This window comes from Manis javanica, chromosome 4 (genome assembly GCF_040802235.1).
Source record: "Manis javanica isolate MJ-LG chromosome 4, MJ_LKY, whole genome shotgun sequence".
NCBI classification, from domain to species: domain Eukaryota; kingdom Metazoa; phylum Chordata; class Mammalia; order Pholidota; family Manidae; genus Manis; species Manis javanica.
In genome coordinates this window covers 65,029,221-65,050,156 of record NC_133159.1, presented here as the reverse complement: position 1 = coordinate 65,050,156, position 20,936 = coordinate 65,029,221, and the positions used below count along the sequence as shown (strand labels likewise).

Sequence of the window (20,936 nt, the reverse complement as noted above, 5' to 3'; positions counted from 1 at the left end):
TCTGCCCGGGACGAATGCGGAGGAGGTGAGATGGGGGAGGAGATGGTGGGGGAGGAAGGGAGAAGGTCTGTTGTAGGAGAAGAAGGGGAAGGGAGTGAACGGGAGGCTTCTGTGGGGGCGGTGGCTTGCAGGCTAGGAGAACTTGGGGCGGGGCGGGGGGAGGAGGAGGCAGAAAGCTTCAATATAGGGAATCTCCTTCCATTTTTTCAGGCGCTGGCAGTAGTTAAAGAGATTGCGAGTGATGTTAGGATCAAGAGTTCCCCCTGCAGGCCATTGGTTGTTATTGTCTAGGGGGTATGTTGGCCAATCTTGGAAGCAATATTTACGGATAAGTTTTGGTTTTATATCAGGTGTCAGGGAGAGGGTAGCCAGATGCTTAAGCAGGCATTCAAGAGGTGAACTTTCAGGGAGGGATGAGGAGGCTCCCATGGCTAAAGGACAGAGAAGGAGACAAACAGGGGAAGACGAACGGAGATCCTCAGACTGGAAGCAGAACGCAAGGAGACAAAGGGTGTCCCCAGTGATCCTTGGTGGTCTTCGGAAACTCGTATACGAGTCGAAATTTCTTAGGAATTGTGGGTCGTCACCCAGACTTCCTTAAGAAGGCAGAGTGCTGGAGTCACGAGGTACCTAGCACTAGGAATTTTTGGCAGACAGAACAGATTTCGGCGGACGGAACAGAAGGAGGGGGGGGGAAGGGAGCGTTCTCATCTGCAAAGGAGTCACCTCATTTATGGCTGTTGGAGGGGGGTCCTGAGGGTCTGCCGCAGCTGTGAAGGCTTGAGGTGGTGATTTATGGCTGCCGGAGGAGGGGCCTGAGGGTCCACCGCAGCCGTGAAGGCCTGAGGTGGGGATTTATGGCTGTTGGAGGAGGGGCCTGAGGGTCCGCCGCAGCCGTGAAGGCCTGAGGCAGGGAGAGTTCCCTCCTCTTCCCCGAGCATCAGGGCGTTGCCGGACAATCACAGTCAATGGCACTGTGATAGCTCGGGGAAGAGTGGCCCACTCCGGGGGGAAAACTTACCTAAAGGCCAGAGAGGAGTGGTGAGTGTGATGAGCCAGCGCCGGAAAAAGAGGACGAGGGCAAGCTGCTGCTGGTGTCGGGGGGAAGACAGGGCCCAGTTGGGGTGTCCCGTCTCCTGGGTTTCGCCACCAATGAAAGGAAAGGAGTGACACACAGCAGTAATTCACCGGAGAATTCTGCTTTATTAGGGAAAGGTGCTGGGTTATATAGGAAGGGGCGTGGGTGATTGTGGTGTTACTTCTACGGGGCTGGTGGCTGTTGGCTAGGTGCTGGGAGTTGGAGAGGGGCGAGAGGTGATTGGGCTTCAGGTGGCACCGGCGGGAACCAAGGACCCTGAAGAGAAGCCGGAAGTTTGCCATCTTACTGGTGGGGGCCCTTCAATATCTTTCTTCATTAAAATAGTTTTCCCTAATTTAACTTCAGGTGCTTGGCATATAGTAAATGCAATTAAAAATAATGTAAGAAGAATTTCTTAGAAAATAGTTTACCTTGGAACATTCACATTCTGCAATCATACATTTGTATCCCAGAAGCATTCCTAGGATGTTCTCAGATATTAAGCCCTTCTTGGGGTATTCATGTATTTTGTTTTCCATAAGGACTTTTTTCCTAATGTATCAAATCCTAATTTAAACAACAAATTTAAAGAAAGTACAATGTACACTTGGCAAAATATTTTCTTAAGTTGCATATTATAAAGAAACTTCAGAGCAATTAGGTATATTGTTCCTCATGGAAGAAAAAGATGCAAGGTGACTATACAAAAATCAGCTGTATTTTTATATCCTAGTGACAAATATAAGAAAGACAATTAAGAAGGCAATCCCATCATATAGCAAAAAGGATAAAATACTTAGGAATAAATTTAACCAAGGAGGAGATGAAAAATATGTGCAATGAAAACTAAGACTGTGAGGAAGAAACTGAAGACACAAATAAATGAAAAGATACCTTGTGTTCACAGATCAGAGGAATTAATATTGCTAAAATCCATACTACCTAAGGCCATCTATAGATTCACTACAACACCTATGAAAATTCCAATGGCATTTTTCACAGAAAGACAATCGTAAAATTTGTATGGAATCACAAAAGACCCAAATAGCCAAACCAATGGCTGAGAAATAACAAACTAGAGGATCACACTTGATCTCAAACTATACTGCAAAGCTGTAGTAATCACACAATATGGTACTGGCATAAAAATAGACATACAGACAAACAAAAGCCTAGAAAAAAATCCTCACATGTAAGGTCAACCAACATTTGACAAGGGAGCCAAGAATACCCAATGGGGAACAGATAGTCTCTTCCGTAAATTGTGGTGGCAAAAGTGGATATAAGTCCAGGGAGAGGAAATCCAAGGGCAAAATACCTCTAAAAACCAAAATCAGTTAAAGGGAGAAATAAAGCTTAAAACCCATTTATTGCTTACAAACTGCAGTCTAGCCCATCTCTCTCTCCTGCTCCAGCAGCAGCAAAACTGGCCCTTCCTCTCACCTCTCAGGTACAGATAAGCCCCTCCATTGCCCAGGTAATTACCCATTGACATGGAGATGAACTTCTCTCCACCCCTGAGGAATTATGCAAATCCACAAAAGCCATACTTCTCTCCACCCTTGAGCTCCTGTTGATACTAAAACCAGGTGAGATATTCTGGAAATATTACAATTTTACCCACAGTGGATAACCACATGCAGAAGAATTAAAATGGACTCTTGTGATATAATGAGTTATAAGAAATATGTACTTTGTCATTCAGATGATCAAAATGTATTGCTTAGATATATTTGGTCTTCATCTACAGTTGCTGAAAATACTTCAGACATTAGTGTTGTTATGTTAACGAAGAGACTTTTGGTTCCCACCCAAGGGCAGGGGCTAGTTGCCAGGGGGCCCAACTCTATGATAAGAAGGTGGGAACTCTCAGGCCCCAACCACCAACCCCTGGAAGGTAGAGGACAGAGGGTTGGAGGTTGAATCAGCCAATAGCCAATGACTCAGTCAATCATGACTTGCAATGACAACCTCACAAAAAACCATGAGTAGTGAATTTTGCTGGCTTGCTCTCTCTCTTTGGCATCCTGCTTCTCTGCTGAAGAGAGCGCTTCCATGACTGAGGAACCAGAAAGCTTCCATGTGCCACCAAGCCAGGCTCCAAGCTCCATGAGCATAGAAGCTCCTTTATTTGAGAATTTGCCTTATGTACCTCTTCATTTGGCTATTAACTTGTATCCTTTATTAAACTGGTAAACCCAAGTGTCTTCCTGTATTGCATGAGCGGTTCTAGTAAATTAGTCAAACCTAAGGGGGAGGTCTTGGAACTCCAATCTGTAGCCAGTTGGTCAGAAGTCAGGGAATAGCCTGGGGCTTGTGACTGGCATCTGCAGTGGGGTGTTGTGGGTAAAATTATAACATTTCCAGAATATCTCGCCTGGCTTTAGTACATCTGCATATCAATAGGCATTCTCAGGTGGAAAGAAGTATGGCTTTGTGCATTTGCATCATTCCTCAGGGTGGAGAGAAGTTCATCTCCATATCAATGGGTAATTAATTACCTGGGCAACAGAGGGCTTATCTGTACCTGAGAAGTGATGGGAGGGCCAGTTTTGCTTCTGCTGGAGCAGGAAAGAGAGAAGGCCCTGGACTGGAGTTTGTAAGCAATAAACAGGTTTTAAACTTTATTTCTCCCTTTGACTGATTTCAGTTTTTAGAGGTATTTTGCCCCAGAATTTTCTCTCCCTGGACTTACACATGTAGGGGCAGTCCTATGAGACTGAGTCTTTAACTTGGTGGAATCTTGTGCTGTCACCAAGCAGACAGTATTAGAATTGAGTTGGATTCTTGGACACCCTGCTGGTGCCAGAATTGGTTGGGGTCAAGTCATGGGAAAACCCCTTCCCACATGTACACAATGGAATTGGTTCCAAGACCCTGAATGGAATCCCTATCTTACACAATTACAAAAAGTGACTGAAAATGGATTCAAGACTTAAACATAAGACGTGAAACCATAAAACTCCTTTAAAAAAATATAGGGGAAAAGCTCCTTGACAACAGTTTTTTTGGCTATGCCACCAAAAACACCAGCAACAAAAGCAAAAGTAACACGTGGGACTACATCAAACTAAAAAACTGCACAGCAAAGGAAACCATCAACAAAAGGAAAAGCAATCTACAGAATGGGATAATATATTTGCAAATTATGTATCTGACAAGGGGTTAACATCCAAAATACATAAAGAACTCATACAACTCAACACCAAAAAAACAAATAATCTGATGAAAAAATTGGCAGAGGATCTGAACAGACATTTCTCCAAAGAAGACATACAGATAGCTAACAGACACATGAAAAGATGCTCCACATCACTAAATGATTGGGGAAATGCAAATCAAAAACACCATGAGATATCACCTCACACTAGGTCAGATTGGAGAGTATAAAAAAATATACAAAAACAAGACATAAGTGATCACAAGGATGTGGAAAAAAAGAGAACCTTGGTACATTGCTAGTGGGAATGTAAACTGGTGCAGACACTATGGAAAGTAGTATGGAGGTTCCTCAAAAAAACTAAAAACAGACAAAGCACATCCTCTAGTAATTCCACTTCTGGGTACACATATCCAAAGGAAATAATTGCAATATATCTGCACTCCCATGTTCACCACAACATTATTCACAATAGCCAACATACGGGAACATGCTAAGTGTTCGACGGGCATAAGGATAAAGAAGGTGTGCATACACATTTATATATATTCGACAGAATATTTTTCACTCAGAAAAAAGGAAATCCTGCCATTTGTGACACTATGGATGGACCTTGAAGGCATTATGCTAAGTGAAGTAACATCAGGCAGAGAAAGACAACTCTGTGGTATCACTTAAGTGTAGCATCTAAAAAAGTCAACCCCATAAAAAGAGTAGAATGGCAGTTGCCAGAGGCCAAGGAGTTGGAGAAATGGGGAGATGTTGATCAAAGGGTATAGACTTCCAGTTAGAAGATGAAAGTTTTGGGAATCTAAAGCATGATGACTATAGCTAATAATAGTGTATTTACATACATACATACATGAAAACTGCTGAGCAAGTAAATCTTAGATCTTCTTACCAAAACCAAAAAAAAGTAATTATGTGAGTTGATGGAGGTATTAACTTATATTAATTATTTCACAATATATGTATATCAAGTCATCATATGGTAAGCCTTAAACTGATACATTGTTATATGTCAATTTTCTCTCAGCTTTTTGAATCTGATCACTTCTTTGGAAAAAAATATCTATAACTATGATTTATAAGCTGGAGAATTTTAACATTTTTAAGACATGATGTAAGGTGATTTGCTTTCCATTAAGAGAGTTTTATATGCCTCTTCAATAATCCATAGTATATGAATGTGCCCAGATGTCTAAAATATGTGTTTACATGCCCACCTCTCTAAACAGACTATAAGCTCCTGTTGGAGCTTATATTCATCTTTGTACCTATATCTACCACATAGTAGATGCTCAACAAATGGCTATTGAACTGGATTACACAATGCACAATGGCAAAACTGTATTCTTTGGCTGAATAAAAATGAAAAATCCTCCCTAAGAATACAGCAGCCCAGTTTGAAAAAGACAGATGCACCCCTATGGTTATCACAGCACTATTTATAATAGCCAAGAAATGGAAGCAACTCAAGTGTCCATCAGCAGATGAATGGATAAAGAAGATGTGGTACATATATAGAATGGAATATTATTCAGCCATAAGAAGAAAACAAATCACACCATTTGCAACAACATGGATGGAGCTAGAGGGTATTATGCTCAGTGAAATAAGCCAGGCAGAGAAAGACAAGTATCAAATGATTTCACTCATATGTGGAGTAGAAGAACAAAGAAAAAACTGAAGGAACAAAACAGCAGCAGAATCACAGAACCCAAGAATGGACTAACAGTTACCAAAGGGAAAGGGACTGGGGAGGATGGGTGGGAAGGGAGAGATAACTGCAGGGGAGAAAAAGGGGACATTACGATTAGCATGTATAATGTGGTGGGGGGGCATGGGGAGGGCTGTGCAACACAGAGAAGACCAGTAGTGACTCTACAACATCTAACTATGCTGATGGACATTGACTGTAATGGGGTGTGGGGGGGGGGACTTGGTGAAGGGGGGAGCCTAGTAAACATAATGTTCCTCATGTAATTGTAGATTAATGATACCAAATAAAAAAATGAGAAATCTTTATATGGATATTCATGTCCTACCTCTGCTGCTGAAGCAAAGGAATCAGTTGATGCAATGCTCAAGGTATGTCGCAGGCCAAAGTCATCCACATTCCTGTTCATGGTGGTATCTGTACCTTTATCTTAAAAGTAAAAGACAAAATGTTTAGAACGTGATATTGCTTGTTACTGCCATTCTACAGCTGGTTTTTCTTTTGTTTTACTTCAGTCTTTATTTAGACTACTGGACTCTAAAAGGAAAACAATACCAATCAATGGAATATAATTTGACAAATATATTTATTATTTAACTGATTCTGAAACACTGCCAAGAAGAGGAGAAAATGCTATAAAGCAGACATGTCTACTTTAAAAAGGGATTAAATTTAATCCAGATTTAAAAATCTTTAGAATATATAGTAACTTAAATTGGTATATAACAACTGGAATTGAATTACCTACCACACATGGTAAAAAATCAGTGCTATGATTTCACTTATTTGTAGAATAGAAAAACAAAGCAAAACAGAAGGAACAAAATGGCAGTAGACTCATAGACTGAGAAGTGATTAGTGGTTACCAAGGGTGAGATGTTGGGCAGGTTGTTGGGAAAGGGGAGGGGAGAAAAGAGGAACAATAATTCACAGTCACAATATAAGTTGGTCATGGTATGGTAGTACAGCATGGAGAATACAGTCAATGATTATGTAACATCTTTCTATGTTGGTAGATAATACCCACACCAGAGGAGGTGAGGCTTTAATAATGTGGATAACTGCTGAACCACTGTGTTATATACACTTGAAACCAATATGAGACTGTATATCAACGATACTTTAATTTTAAAAATCAGCATATGCCAAAGAATATTTTCAAACAATGCAATTTAGTTCAAGTGGCCTTGCCCAAATTGGAAGAATTGGTAGGTTCATTTAAAGTAAATGAATTATTAACATAAGATGCTTGGCCAGTCACTTTTAATAAGCTGATCAATTAGAATAATTCAAGAAGGTATCTCTGAGTTTTCAGGCTTTAAGACCTAGTCCAAAAAACATGGAAAGGCCAAAAATGATGTTACAATGCTTATTTCAGGGTCAAATATAATTGCTCCAGTGAGTCTTAAGGACTGAAAAACTTTAAGTACCTTTGCAAATGTTTATTTGGCCATGCCAAGACGATCCACCAATTAACAATACACAGCATTTTAAATGTGAATGTCAATATATTTTCACTTACTATTATTAGGAATCTGTTAACTTTAAATTTTCAAAGAAATACTGTACTTGCTTATAGGTGTAACTACTGTAACAAACAACTGATATGCTTCAATTTGTCACAAGTATGAAAATCAAAGAACATAATATATACTGATTTTCTTATTTTGGATCTAATCTGCTGTGTGTCAGATACTTTATTTTCTTTAAAAAGAAAACAGAAAGGTGTTGGCAAAACTGGACAACTACACTCAGGAGAATGAAACTGGATTATTGTCTAACCCCATGCACAAAAGTAAACTCAAAATTGATCAAAGACATGAATGTAAATCACAAAACCATGAAACTCTTAGAAGAAAAACATAGGCAAAAATCTCCTGAATATAAACATAAGCAACTTTTTTCCTGAACGCATCTCCTCGAGCAAGGGAAACAAAGCAAAAATGAACACATGGGATTACATCAAACTAAAATACTTCTGTACAGCAAAGGACACCATCAGCAGAACAGAAAGGCATCCTACAGTATGGGAGAATACATTTGTGAATTACATATCTGACAAGGGGTTAACATAAAAAATATTTAAGAAACACACATGCCTCAACAACCAAAAAGCAAATAACCTGATTTAAAAATGGGTGGAGGATATGAACAGACAATTCTCCAGAGAAGAAACTCAGATGACCAACAGGCACATGAAAAGATGCTCCACATCACTAATTACCAGAGAAATGCCAATAAAAACCACAATGAGATATCACCTCAAACCAGTTAGGATGGCCAACATAGAAAAGACTAGGAACAACAAATGCTGGTGAGGATGTGGAGAAAGGGGAACCGTCCTACATAGCTGTTGGGAATGTAAAGTAGTTCAACCATTGTAGAAAGCAATATGAAGGTTCCTCAAAAAACTAAAAATAGAAATACGATTTGACCCGGGAATTCCACTCCTCAGAATTTATCCAAAGAATATAATTTCTCAGATGCAAAAAGACATATTCACCCCTATGTTTATTGCAGCACTATTTACAATAGCCAAGATGTGGAAGCAACCTAAGTGTCTATCAGTAGCTGCTCAATGGATAAAGAAGAGGTGGTACATATACACAATGGAATACTATTCAGCCATAAGAAACAAACAAATCCTACCCTTTGCAACATGGATGGAGCTAGAGGGTATTATGTTCAGTGAAATAAGCCAGGCAGAGAAAGACAAGTATCAAATGATTTCCCTCATTTGTGAAGTATAACAGTGAAGCAAAACTGAAGGACCAAAACAGCAGCAGACTCAGAGACTCCAAGAAGATAACAGCGGTTACCAAAGGGGAGGGGTATGAGAGGGCGGGTGGGGAGGGACTGAAAAGGGGATTGTGGGGTATCATGATTGGTGCAGATAGTGTGCGTGGGATCACGGGGAAGAGGAGAAGACAGGGTAGCACAGAGAAGACAAGTAGTGACTCTGGCATCTTACTACACTGATGTACAGTGACTGCAAAGGGGTATGGGGAGGACTCGATGATATGGGTGAATGCTGTAACCACACTGTGTTTTTCATGTGAAACCTTCTTAAGAGTGTATATCAATAATACCTTAATAAAATAAATAAACTTTTAACCTTCAAACAAAACAAAACAAAACAAAACAGAAAATCTCTCTGGCTTTCATTCATCCCAATTTCTATTCCTTCATTTTTCCCGAAATAAAGTTCATTACTTTTACCACAAATTTTTCAAATCCTGTTTAAAACCCCCAAGTTTCAGAAAACACAGACATTTTGTGACTCTATACTGTAAGTATGGAGCTTTTTAAAATCCAAACCATTAATTAAGTTTAAACTCAAAAGTTTTGCAACCAATTTATACTCTAAACTCTAGGCCAAGCAGAAGAGTAAATAAATCGTGATTGGCACAAGGTTCATTCCTATTAAGTATCAAAAATAACAATATATGTAGCATATTTTTCCCTAATTTATATTTGGTGGGACCGTAGTTGACATTTTAACCATTTATCTTCTAAGTTTAAATACAATTGTTTTCAGATGATGTTTACATCAGTTCTTTTAAAGTACATAACTTGTAGGCTTAAAATCCTACTACTAAATGACTAATAATGGAACAAAATTCTAGGTTAAATTATTCTACTTTCAGAAATACATGTTTTTTTCTTTTAGAAATTTAAATGTTTTCATCAAACTTGAGAAAAAAGCAACATTGTTTTATACTCATGTGATCACAAGTCTGATCACCCAGGAGAGTGGGAAAGTTACAAGCACTCAAAAGCCCGAAGCAAAGACCCAGAGACGCCATAGGAGACATGAGGGTTTCCTGGGACTTAACGTATAGGGAGCCCAGGACTGGCTGGCAAGACAAAGTTGTGCACCATTACTGTGGACAGGGAAGTAACTGCTTATATGGGGTGAGGAGACAAAGACTACGTGCTATGAAAGAAGGGATCATTCTTGTGTGACCAAGCACCTCAAGGAAAAAAACCTTGGTCAGAGTTGTCTGCTCCCAATAAGATGTTTCCCTAGATAAGGCATGCCTGGGTTTGGCCAGCCCCAGGCAATCAACATACCATATACTTAGCATAACCCAAGGAGGGGGTCATGGGGAGACATATGAATATTCTGGGACAAAAGGTTACAAACCCAGGCAATGTTTGCTTCCACAACTTAAAAACAGCTGCAAGACTAGTATTTTTTTGACATTCAATTATCCAGAAAAATGTCCATTTCTCTATTCAGTGCATGATTTTTTAAAACATACACACAAGTTTTGAGAGGTACACAAAACTGAATCAACATGTACAGCTTTCAAACCTTTATTTTAATTATTTTTCATTATTAGTATTCATTGTGCAAAAAGAAGTCATAGTACAATATTCATTATGACAAAGTACTTTTAAAGTGGGATTAAATTACAGGTCAAGTTAAATATTGGCTGCATACACCTTTTGCTATTTTTAGAGTGGAACAGAGACATTTATCTTATGTCAGTTCACCTTTCAGACATTACCCATGAGCTGTTAAAAGTCTGTTTCACTTCACTCAACAGTAACCAGCCATACAATGTCGTCCACATCAGTTACTATGGTTGTACTTAAAAAAAAAAATCTAACAAAGAAAAATGGCTCAAAGGAACTGGAAAGATTTATTCATTAAATTCAGCTTTGTATACCACAACCCATACATTTCATTTCAGTAACTGTTATGATTCCTGGAAGAGTGGCTTAGTAATTATGAAGAGAAATAATGCATCTGTTTTTTTAGGTAAGTCAATAAAAAGTAAAAAGAAAGAATATTGGGCAATATATCAAACTAACTTCTTTTATACATCCAATTAAACTTTAAAATACTCTTTCTGCAAAGTATCTCCAACTCTTGGTTGTGGTATTCAGAGAGCGACAGCATGGAAAATTGAAAACCAAAGGCTTCATCTTAGTCAATATTTTCAGAAACTTCCTACCAAATTTTTCTTAGCAGAAAAACAAAAAGCTAAAACTGCACTGAGGAAACATTACACAGGCTACCAGAATTACTAAATTGGAAAAAAATAAATAAATTTCTTTGTTGAGGATATACAGCAATGGAAGCTCCTACATACCACGGTTGGAAATGTCAACTGGTATAATCATTATGGAAAGTCAGGCATTAACTGAAGGGTCCCCACCAGTAAGATGGCAAACTTCCGGCTTCTCTTCAGGGGGGAGGGGGGGAAGGGTCCTCAGTTCCCGCCGGCGCCACCTGAAGCCCAATCACCTCGCGCCCCCCTCCCAATCCCAGCACCTAGCCAACAGCCACCAGCCCCTTAGAAGTGACACCTCAATCAATTCATGCCCCTTCCTATATAACCCAGCACCTTTCCCTAATAAAGCGGAACTCTCCAGTGAATTGCTATGTGTCGCTCCTTTCCTTTCATTGGTGCCGAAACCCGGGAGACGGGACACCCCAACTGGGCCCCATCTTCCCCCCGACACCAGCAGCAGCTTGCCCTCATCCTCTTTTTCCGGCGCTGGCTCCTCACACTCACCACTCCTCTCTGGCCTTTAGGTAAGTTTTCCCCCCAGAGTGGGCCACTCTTCCCCGAGCTATCGCAGTGCCATTGACCGTAATCATCCGGCAAGGCCCAGACGCTCAGGGACGAGGAGGGAACTCTCCCCGCCTCAGGCCTTCACGGCTGTGGCGGACCCTCAGGCCCCTCCCCCGACAGCCATAAATCCCCGCCTCAAGCCTTTACTGCTGCGGCGGACTCTCAGACCCCTCCTCCGACAGTCATAAACGCATTCACCATCCCTTCCATCAGTGCTGAAACTTTTTAAGCAAAATTTCCCAGGGGTGGGCCACTCTTCCCTGAGCTATCGCAGTGCCATTTACCGTGATCCTCCGGCAAGGCCCTGACGCTCAGAGATGAGGAGGGAACTGTCCCCGCCTCAGGCCTTCACGGCTGCGGCGGACCCTCAGGCCCCTCCTCCAAAAGCCATAAATCACCGCCTCAGGCCTTCACGGCTGCGGCGGACCCGCAGGCCCCTCGTCCGACAGCCATAAATCCCTGCCTCAGGCCTTCACGGCTGCGGCAGAATCTCAGGCCACCCCTCCAACAGCCGTAAACAAGGTGACTCCTTTGTGGATGAGACGCTCCCTTTCCCCGCCCCCTCCTCCTTCTGTTCCGTCCTCCGAAATCTGTTCTGTCTGCCGAAAACGACTAGCGCTAGGTACCTTGTGACTCCGGCACTCTGCCTTCTTAGGGAAGTCTGGGTGACGACCCACACTTCCCAAGAAATTCCGACTCGTATACGAGTTTCTGCAGACCACCAAGGATCATCGGGGACTCCCTTTGTCTCCTTGCCGTCTTCCTCCAGTCCGAGGATCTCCGTTCATCTTACCCTGTTTGTCTCCTTCTCTGTCCTTTAGCCATGGGAGCCTCCTCATCCCTCCCTGAAAGTTCACCTCTTGAATGCCTGCTTAAGCATCTGGCTACCCCCTCCCTGATGCCTGATATAAAACCAAAACTTCTCCATAAATATTGCTCCCAAGATTGGCCGAAATACCCCCTAGACAATAGCAACCAATGGCCCGCAGGGGGAACTCTTGATCCTAACATCACTTGCGATCTTTTTAACTACTGCCAGCGCCTGAAAAAATGGAAGGAGATTCCCTATATCGAAGCTTTTCACCTCCTCCTTCCCCCAGCCCCCTCCCAAGTTCTCCTAGCCTGCAAGCCGCCGCCCCCGCAGAAGCCTCCCGTTAACTCCCTTCCCCTTCTTCTCCTACAACAGCCCTTCTCCCTTCCTTCCCCACCATCAACTCCCCCATCTCACCTCCTCCACCTTCATTCCCTGCAGATTAAGCCTGAGCTTTTCAGCCCCCCTTTAACTAGGTCCCAGGGGCCTCCTCCATCTTTGCCCTCATCACCTGTTTCTCAGCTGTTAGGGACTGCCTTTGTCTTCTCACATGTTTGTAGGGAGAATGGGAAAGCACCTTCCCCCATGTCTGAACGCAGCATGGGAAAGCACAAGCTAGAGAACAACCGGTGCAGTCCTTGGAAGTTATCTGTCCACAAAAACATATCTTGTCCTCGAAGATGAGCAAAGACTCTTCACTCTGAAAACAGGGAGACCTTGAAGATGTGTAGAAACACCACCCCTGCTTCTAGCTATGTCCTTCCCCCCACTTGCCGATGTGGCAGGAATGGAGAACAAAGAACATTTTGTTTACGCATTCCATAAGCAATTAACTGGAGCCCTGCTGTAGCTCAGTTAGTAGAGCATGGGACTCTTAACCTCAGAGTCATGAGTTCAAGCCCAACTAGAGCGGCAGAGGCAAGCAGCTGGGCTGCTGGGTGGCAACACGTGAGTCCGATTCTATCTTTATTTTCATTGCCCCCCTTCCGCACTTCAGGACCTGCTTGACTAGGCATGGCTAGACCGCATCACTCCCCCACAGACTGAGCCAGAACCCTTCAGTCCCCCTCAGACTCGGTCCCAAGAGCCTCCCAAAATTATCGCCCCCCTCCGGGAGGTAGCAAGATCCGAAGTCATCGTGCGCATTCACGTCCCTTTCTCCTTAGGAGATTTAGCCCAACTAGAGAAACGCCTAGGTTCCTTTTCCACTGATCCCACGACATACATCAGGGAGTTTCAATGGACCCTCCAGTCTTACAGCCTCACACATCATGACATTTTCATGCTCCTGGCCAATACTCTCCTCCCTGAAGAGTGTAGACGAGTTTGGGACTTCGCCCAAATGCACGCTACCGAAACCCACAGGACTGACCCCACCTATCCCCCTGGCCCCACTGCTGTCCCCAAACAAGACCCACACTGGGATTATAACACCACTGTAGGTCTCCGCTCTCGAGATATTTTTGCCTCCTGCTTAATAGCAGGTCTGAAAAAGGCAGCTTGTAAAGTAGTCAATTTTCAAAACCTCCAAGACATAATTCAAAAGAGAGACGAAATTTCCTCTGAGTTCTTAGACAGACTCACTCAAGCCCTATTACAGTATACCAGCCTGGACCCAGAAACACCTGAAGGAAGACAAGTCCTTATGACATACTTCCTAGCTCAAAGCTAACCCGACATTAAAGCTAAACTCAAAAAGTTAGAACAGGGCCCCACTACCCCACAGACTGAGATCCTAACAGTGGCCTTTAAAGTCTTCCATAAGTGGGAGGAGGAGAAAGAACGCCGTAAACAAAAGGCTGATCAGGCCAATTTCCAAATGTTGGCCCAGCTGATTAAACCACAACCTGGGCGCCCCTCTACAAACAAGCCCCCCCCCCAGGAGCTTGTTTCAAGTGTGGAAAAGAGGGACATTGGTCAAGGGCATGCCCCTCCCCCAGATCTCCTACCACCCCATGCCCCAGATGCCACAAAAAGGGCCACTGGGGGTCTGATTGCCCAACCACCTGAAGGGGAGGCTGGATGAACAACCCCCATCCTAAACCCGCCGTACTGGGGCTGGCAGAAGAAGATTGATGGGTCCTGGGGCCTTCTCGCCCGACCATTTCCATCACCAAACAAGAGCCCAGGGTTACTTTAACAGTAGACGGTCGCCCCATCTCCTTCCTCCTAGACACAGGAGCCACCTTCTCAGTCTTGCGAGAATACCGGGGCCCTACCATGCCTGCCATTACTCCTATAGTCAGGGTAAGAGGTAAACAGATTTTCTCATTAAACCCCCCCCCACCTTTATGCACAATCCAAGACAATCCCATACCTTTCTCCCACTCCTTCCTGGTTATGCCCCAGTGTCCCATCCCTTTACTAAGATGGGACATCCTTTCCCTCCACGTTTCCATAAGTATATCCACTCCCACAACCCCCAGTACTCCCTTTCTGATGGCCCTCATAGCGAACGACCCCCCTCTACCAAATGAAAGCTCCGGTTCTGCCCTCATACACCCTGTAAATCCCCAAGTTTAGGACATTACAAGCCCCTCCGTGGCCCTATGTCCCCCTGCCTCTATCAAATTACGTGACCCCTCTAGGTATATCTGTCAGGCCCAATACCCACTAACCACTTCAGCCATCATAGGCCTCCAACCCATCATTCAAGATTTCTTAAACAAAAATTACCTCAGACCCACTCACTCCCCATTTAATACCCCCATATTAGCTGTTAAAAAAACCAACAGATCTTTCCGCCTTGTCCAAGGCCTTCACCTCATCAACATAGCCGTTGTTCCTATCCATCCCTTAGTTCCAAATCCATACAGCCTTTTATCGCAAATCCCTGCCTCGGCTTCCCACTTCTCAGTCCTAGATCTCAAGGACCCATTTTTCTATCCCTCTAAGCCCCTGCTCCCAAGATTTTTTCATCTTCACCTGGACAGACCCATACACAAGACATTCTGAACAACTCACTTGGACAGTTTTGCCACAAAGCTTCCGAGATAGTCCCCATATTTTTAGACAGGTCCTAGCTCAGGACCTCAAACATTTTCATCATGATCACTCCAAGTCCACCTTATTATAATACATGGACAATCTTCTACTCTGCAGTCTCTCGTGGGAACAGTCTCAACTTGACACTGCCTCCCTACTTAACCTTCTAGCGTCCAGAAGTTACCGAGGATCCTCCGTCAAAGCTCAAATCTCTTCCCCTCCTGTCACTTACCTCAGATTCCTTCTATCTCAACAAAGAAAGTCCATTACCTTAGACAGAAAATGGCTCCTCTCTGACCTGCCCATTTCCAAAACCAAGACAGAAATCCTTTCCTTTCTAATCCTGGCTAGATATTTTAGAGCGTAGATCCCTAACTTCTCCCTGCTCCCTGTTGGCAAGACCCCTATACGACCTCAGCAAGAGCCCCCCCTAAAAAACCATTATCCTCCTCACCCCGACACTCCTTCATTAAGCTCCATCAAGCCCTTGTAGAAGCCCCAGCTCTCCATCTTCCTGATTTGTCGAAGACCTTCTCATTATACATTCATGAGAGGTCCAGTCAAGCTCTAGGAGTCCTAGGCCAATATTATGGCCCATCCTTTGCCCCAGTAGCTTATCTCTCCAAGCAATTAGACCCCACAGTTCGGGGATGGGCCCCCTGCCTACGAGCATTAGCCGCTAGACAGCTCTTGCAGAAGGAAGCTCATAAACTGACATTCAGGGCGCCCGTTACCATTCTGTCCCCACATCACCTAAAAGATCTCTTAACCTACAAAAGTTTATAGACTCTCCCTCCCTCCAGACTCCTGACCTTACTGTCCTCTTTCCTCCAAAATCCCGTTCACCCCCTTTGCCATCCATACCCAAATCATGACTTTTTCCTCCTTTACTGCTCTCTTGCTTTTTCCCTCATTCCTATTGTCATCCCCACCACCCCAGCCTCCTTTGTATGGCGATTCAAAGTCAGACAGACTTACACACAGCATCAAACAAAAGTTACTGCCCTCATTGCCACACCAGACCGCCCTCTGAAAAGCTGCTCTGAGCCTTTATACCTCCACTTTCCTCCCTCCGCCGAAGTGTTCACTAGCAGCTACCCTTATTCTCCCTACCTCTGCTTCCTCTATGACCAAAAACAAGCCTATTGCAGGTGATAGCCAGACACCTACAAGAGATGTCCCTACTAGTCTTGCACCATTCACTACATGAGTAACTCCCGGTACCCACAGTACTACTCCTCCAACGGTTTCATGAAATATCCCGACGGCTCATTCTCCTTATCAATCCCAGATCCCTGGGACTCTCGATGAGCTGGCAGAGTCACAGCCTCAGTTTACTATGGGGGGGTCCTCGACCCCCACGGTACCCTTCATATCTCTCGAAAGTATGTTCCCTCTCATTCCCAGATCTCTCAAGTTGCATCAGATATCAGACATTCCGAAAAAGTCATTATCCAAACTCTTGACAGTGCCTCTTCATCTTCTTATCCCTGCCCCTCTTCCCATTTCTCCTACTCTTCATTACAGCTCATTCAGGACACCACCATCTTTCTCAACCACATCCTTAACAAAGCCAATTGTTTCTTGTGCACATCACTACAGTGCCCACTGCTGGCCGCCATGCCCCTTAATATTTCCAACTACTCCTTCCATGCAGAAAGACAACCCCTCTGCCCCCTGGCAGACATACCCCTATGAGAACCAGAATACGCAGATAATCTCACCATCCACCACTGTGTAGGCCCAACTCCACCCCCCTCCAGCGCACTTCACTGCCTCTCTATCTACACCCCTACCTCCGGCTCTAAGACTTTTATGCAACCGGGACACTTCTTTTGGTGTAATGGCAGTCTTTTCAACTCAGTGTCTCTCAACTCCGATACACCCTGCATTCTCGTCACCCTAATCCCACAGTTTGCACTTTACAGCATGGCAGAATTTCTTAAGCTCCAACCTCCCTTGCCCTTGTGCACAAAAAGGGCTGCTTTCCTTCCCATCATGGTCGGTATCTCTTTAACCACCTCAACCATTGGGGCAGGGTTTTCGGGAGGAGCCTTGGGTCACTCTCTATGGGCAGTTAGAGATCTCAACGCCAAACTTGAGAGAGCCCTGACATCCACTGCCGATTCCCTAGCCTCTCTCCAAAGACAGGTCACTTCGCTAGCTAAAGTCACCCTTCAAAACCGGCGGGCCCTAGATCTGCTTACAGCCAAGAAGGGCAGCACCTGCGTCTTCCTCTGGGAAGAGTGCTGCTATTACATCAACGAATCCGGCATTGTAGAAACTGACATCACCAAACTCACTGACCTTGCCTCTAGTCTCCATCCACTCTGCTTCCAATTCCAACCCATTCTCGTCAATACTAACAAATCCCCTCCTCACCTGGCTCTGGCCCATTGCAGGCCCCATAATAATCATTCTTCTCACCTGTCTCTTCTTACCCTGTATAATAAAGTTCATCAAATCCCAAGTCAGAAAAATCTCTAATCAAGCTTTCAACCAGTTTTTACTCAGGAACTACCAGCTTCTGGCCACAGAATATCCCTCACCCTCACGTGACCTCCTCACCACATGCTGAGATGGACCTCTCTCTCCACTGGAAACTGTTCCTGGAAACAATGGCCGCAGACGCCTGGCTCCTGACACCCATATCCTCTTAGCACCATTGGAATCAACAGGTCCTCGACCTATAGTTACAAAGAAACTTCATTAATTTCCAACCTGAAGAAGTCCACATCTACTCATCCTTACTGTGGGGAATCCTATCAACCCTTTCCTCCCAATCCTCAAACCCTCACTCCCTTCTACGCCCCTGTTCAGCAAGAAGCAGTCAGAGAGAAAGCAACGTCCACAAACCCATAGAGAAGAAAGGGGGGAATGAAGGGTCCCCACCAGTAAGATGGCAAACTTCCGGCTTCTCTTTGGGGTCCTCAGTTCCCGCCGGCGCCACCTGAAGCCCAATCACCTCTCGCCCCCCTCCCAATCCCAGCACCTAGCCACCAGTCACCAGCCCCGTAGAAGTGACACCTCAATCAATTCATGCCCCTTCCTATATAACCCAGCACCTTTCCCTAATATAGCGGAACTCTCCGGTGAATTGCTGCTATGTGTCGCTCCTTTCCTTTCATTAACTATGAAAGTTCAAGACTACATTTTCTATGACCTAGCAATTCTATCGTTGGGCATGTTTTACAAAATGCATGCTTAAATACATAAGAATGTTTATATTAGCACTGTTTATAATAGCTCCAAACTGGAAAAAACAACCCACTGTCCATCTACCACAGTATACACAAACTTTGGAATACAATCAAATACTATACGGTGATAAAAGTGAATTAATTGCTGCTACATGCGGGGACCATGGATGAATTTCACAATATGCTGAGTGAAGAATTACATGTATAATCTCACTCACATCAAATTAAAAAACAGGCGAAACCAAACAGTGGCCACACTATACACTTAGTTGGTAAAACTATAAAGAAAAACCAGGAAATAATTAGGATGAGCATCAGACAATGGTTACTTTGGGGGGCAGGTGGGAGGGGTGTTGATTGGGAAGGGGTATAAGGAACCTTCTAGGGAGTTGGCAATGTTTTACCCTTTTGATCTACATGATAGTTACACATGAGGGTATGGTGGGTCACTGTATTTTCCTGTTTTGTGCACTTACCCCTAAGGGTTTAAATAGAAGGAAAGAAAAGAAAACAATGTTTCTACATACCTTGGCTACAAATGGCTGAGAGCAGCAGACAATGAAGTATTTTAATGTTGGCAGTGAAGCTGTAAATTATTATTAGACATGAATTTTATGCCCTGATGGAGAGAGCATCTGTAACTATACTAGGTCAAAAGGTCAAAAGATCTGATGAATGCTAAGTATTACAGCAAATTGAAAATAATTTGTCTGCACTGGGTAGGGGAATACTAGTAGCAGTAGCAGAGTCTAATGCAATGCATATACCACTCACAACCTTTTTTCTCTTGGCTCATCAATCCTCCTGTGCTAATTTGGTGACTGGTTTAGAATTTTAAGTGGGACTGTTTAGGTGGGTATAATCAACTATTTGTAAGACACAGAAACTAAGAGATGCTCTCTAATTAATGATAAAAATTTTAAAAAATGCAATGAAATAAAAAAAAACATTTACTTTGCACTTACTATTTGCCAGAGACCAGGTTACATGATTCACATGTATTATTTCATAATTCTCACAATAATCCTTTGAGGTAGGTACTATTATCTTTCTCATTTTGTAATTCAAGAAGCTAAGGTACAGGAAGGTTAAGTAACTGGCCCATATTCACAAAGTTAAGAAATGGAATAGCAGGATTCAAACCCAGGTCATCTGACAGCACATTCCATGCTAAGAAACAATGGAGTTGTGGTGGTCAGTATAGTAGCTGCTAGCCACCAGTGTCTATTGAGCACACAAAATATGGCCAGTCAGAACTGAGATGCGCTGTATGCATAAAATACACAATGGATTGTGGAAACTTTGTACCAAAAAATAGAAAATATCTTATTGTTATAAACTGGGTTTAAGAAAATACATTATTACAATTAACCCCTTTCATGTGGCTACTAGAAAATTTAAAAGTTACATTTGTGGCTCATATTATATTTCTACTGTTTGAACATCCCTTTCTCATACCTTATGTACAGTGTAAAGAGCTCACAAATTCTTTACCAGATTCAGACTTAACTCATTTTTGTTTGACTACTGTGTGCCCAAGGTATTCTGCTAAGAGCTTTCACTGAATATTTATTTCATTTAATATGTGCAACTGTTAGATAGGAATAGCCTAATTATGTACAATTCCGCTTTACTGTAAATAGAACCAAAAAAGCCATTTTCTAATTAAAATCTTTAATGGCTCCTCATCTGGTTTTCAAAGCTTTCTATAGTCTCTGTTTGCCCCACCTGTCTAACCTGTTTTCTATGAATCACTAAAGGAACCCTGAGCTTTAGCTGAGTAACCCATGCCTCCCCTACACTCCCACTCGCCAGAGCGATGCATGTGGACAAGCTTGGGCTTTGGAGGCACCAGCTAACACTTGGAACCAGATCCCAATCCCAGCCTTGTTACTTAAACTGAGAATAACAATTTTGATTTCAGAGTTGTCACTAGGCTTAGATGAGAGATTTATGGAGGCATAGTACTTGATACATGGTAAGTGCTACATTATTTTTTCCTGCGATTTTTATTCCCACATGCATTCTTTACTCAAGTCTTTGGTCCTTCCTACATCTCCGGTATACACATTTCTCTCCTGATTGCTCCCTTGCCCCATGCTACCCAGAAACACATATTATTACATTCAGCTCAAGTACTACCCCCTGCAAGTAGCTCCAAAAATTAGTTATAAAATTACCTAATTTTTTGCTTCCATGTAAGACACTACAGCAAAAGTGTTAAAATCATGGTTCTAGAGCCAGACAACTTGGATTCAAACTCTGATTCTGCTACTTGTTAGCTGTCTTGACCTTGGGTAAGTTTTGTTTCTTCTCCATTCTATGTTTTCATTTGTAAAATGGGAATAAAATCCACCTCATGGAGCTGTGTCAGGATTAAATGAGCTGATATAT

The 20,936-nt window shown here is 43.1% G+C and overlaps 1 protein-coding gene across 3 annotated transcripts in view; it reads right to left on the bottom strand.

The window, feature by feature from the left end:
* LOC140848918 (mitoguardin 1-like) overlaps nt 1–20,936 on the bottom strand; it is a 106,255-nt gene that overhangs the window by 18,139 nt on the left and 67,180 nt on the right. For 2 of the 3 annotated variants that reach the window (XR_012130219.1, XM_073234172.1), the window contains exon 2: nt 6,287–6,387. Coding sequence is in view for 1 of the 3 variants with exons in the window: in XM_073234172.1 (XP_073090273.1) it covers nt 6,287–6,387 (101 nt within the window). In the remaining 2 variants the exon portion in view is untranslated. Of the gene's footprint in view, nt 1–6,286; nt 6,388–17,910; nt 17,985–20,936 lie in introns of those variants that run through there. The other variant, XR_012130220.1, reaches the window with a different exon arrangement.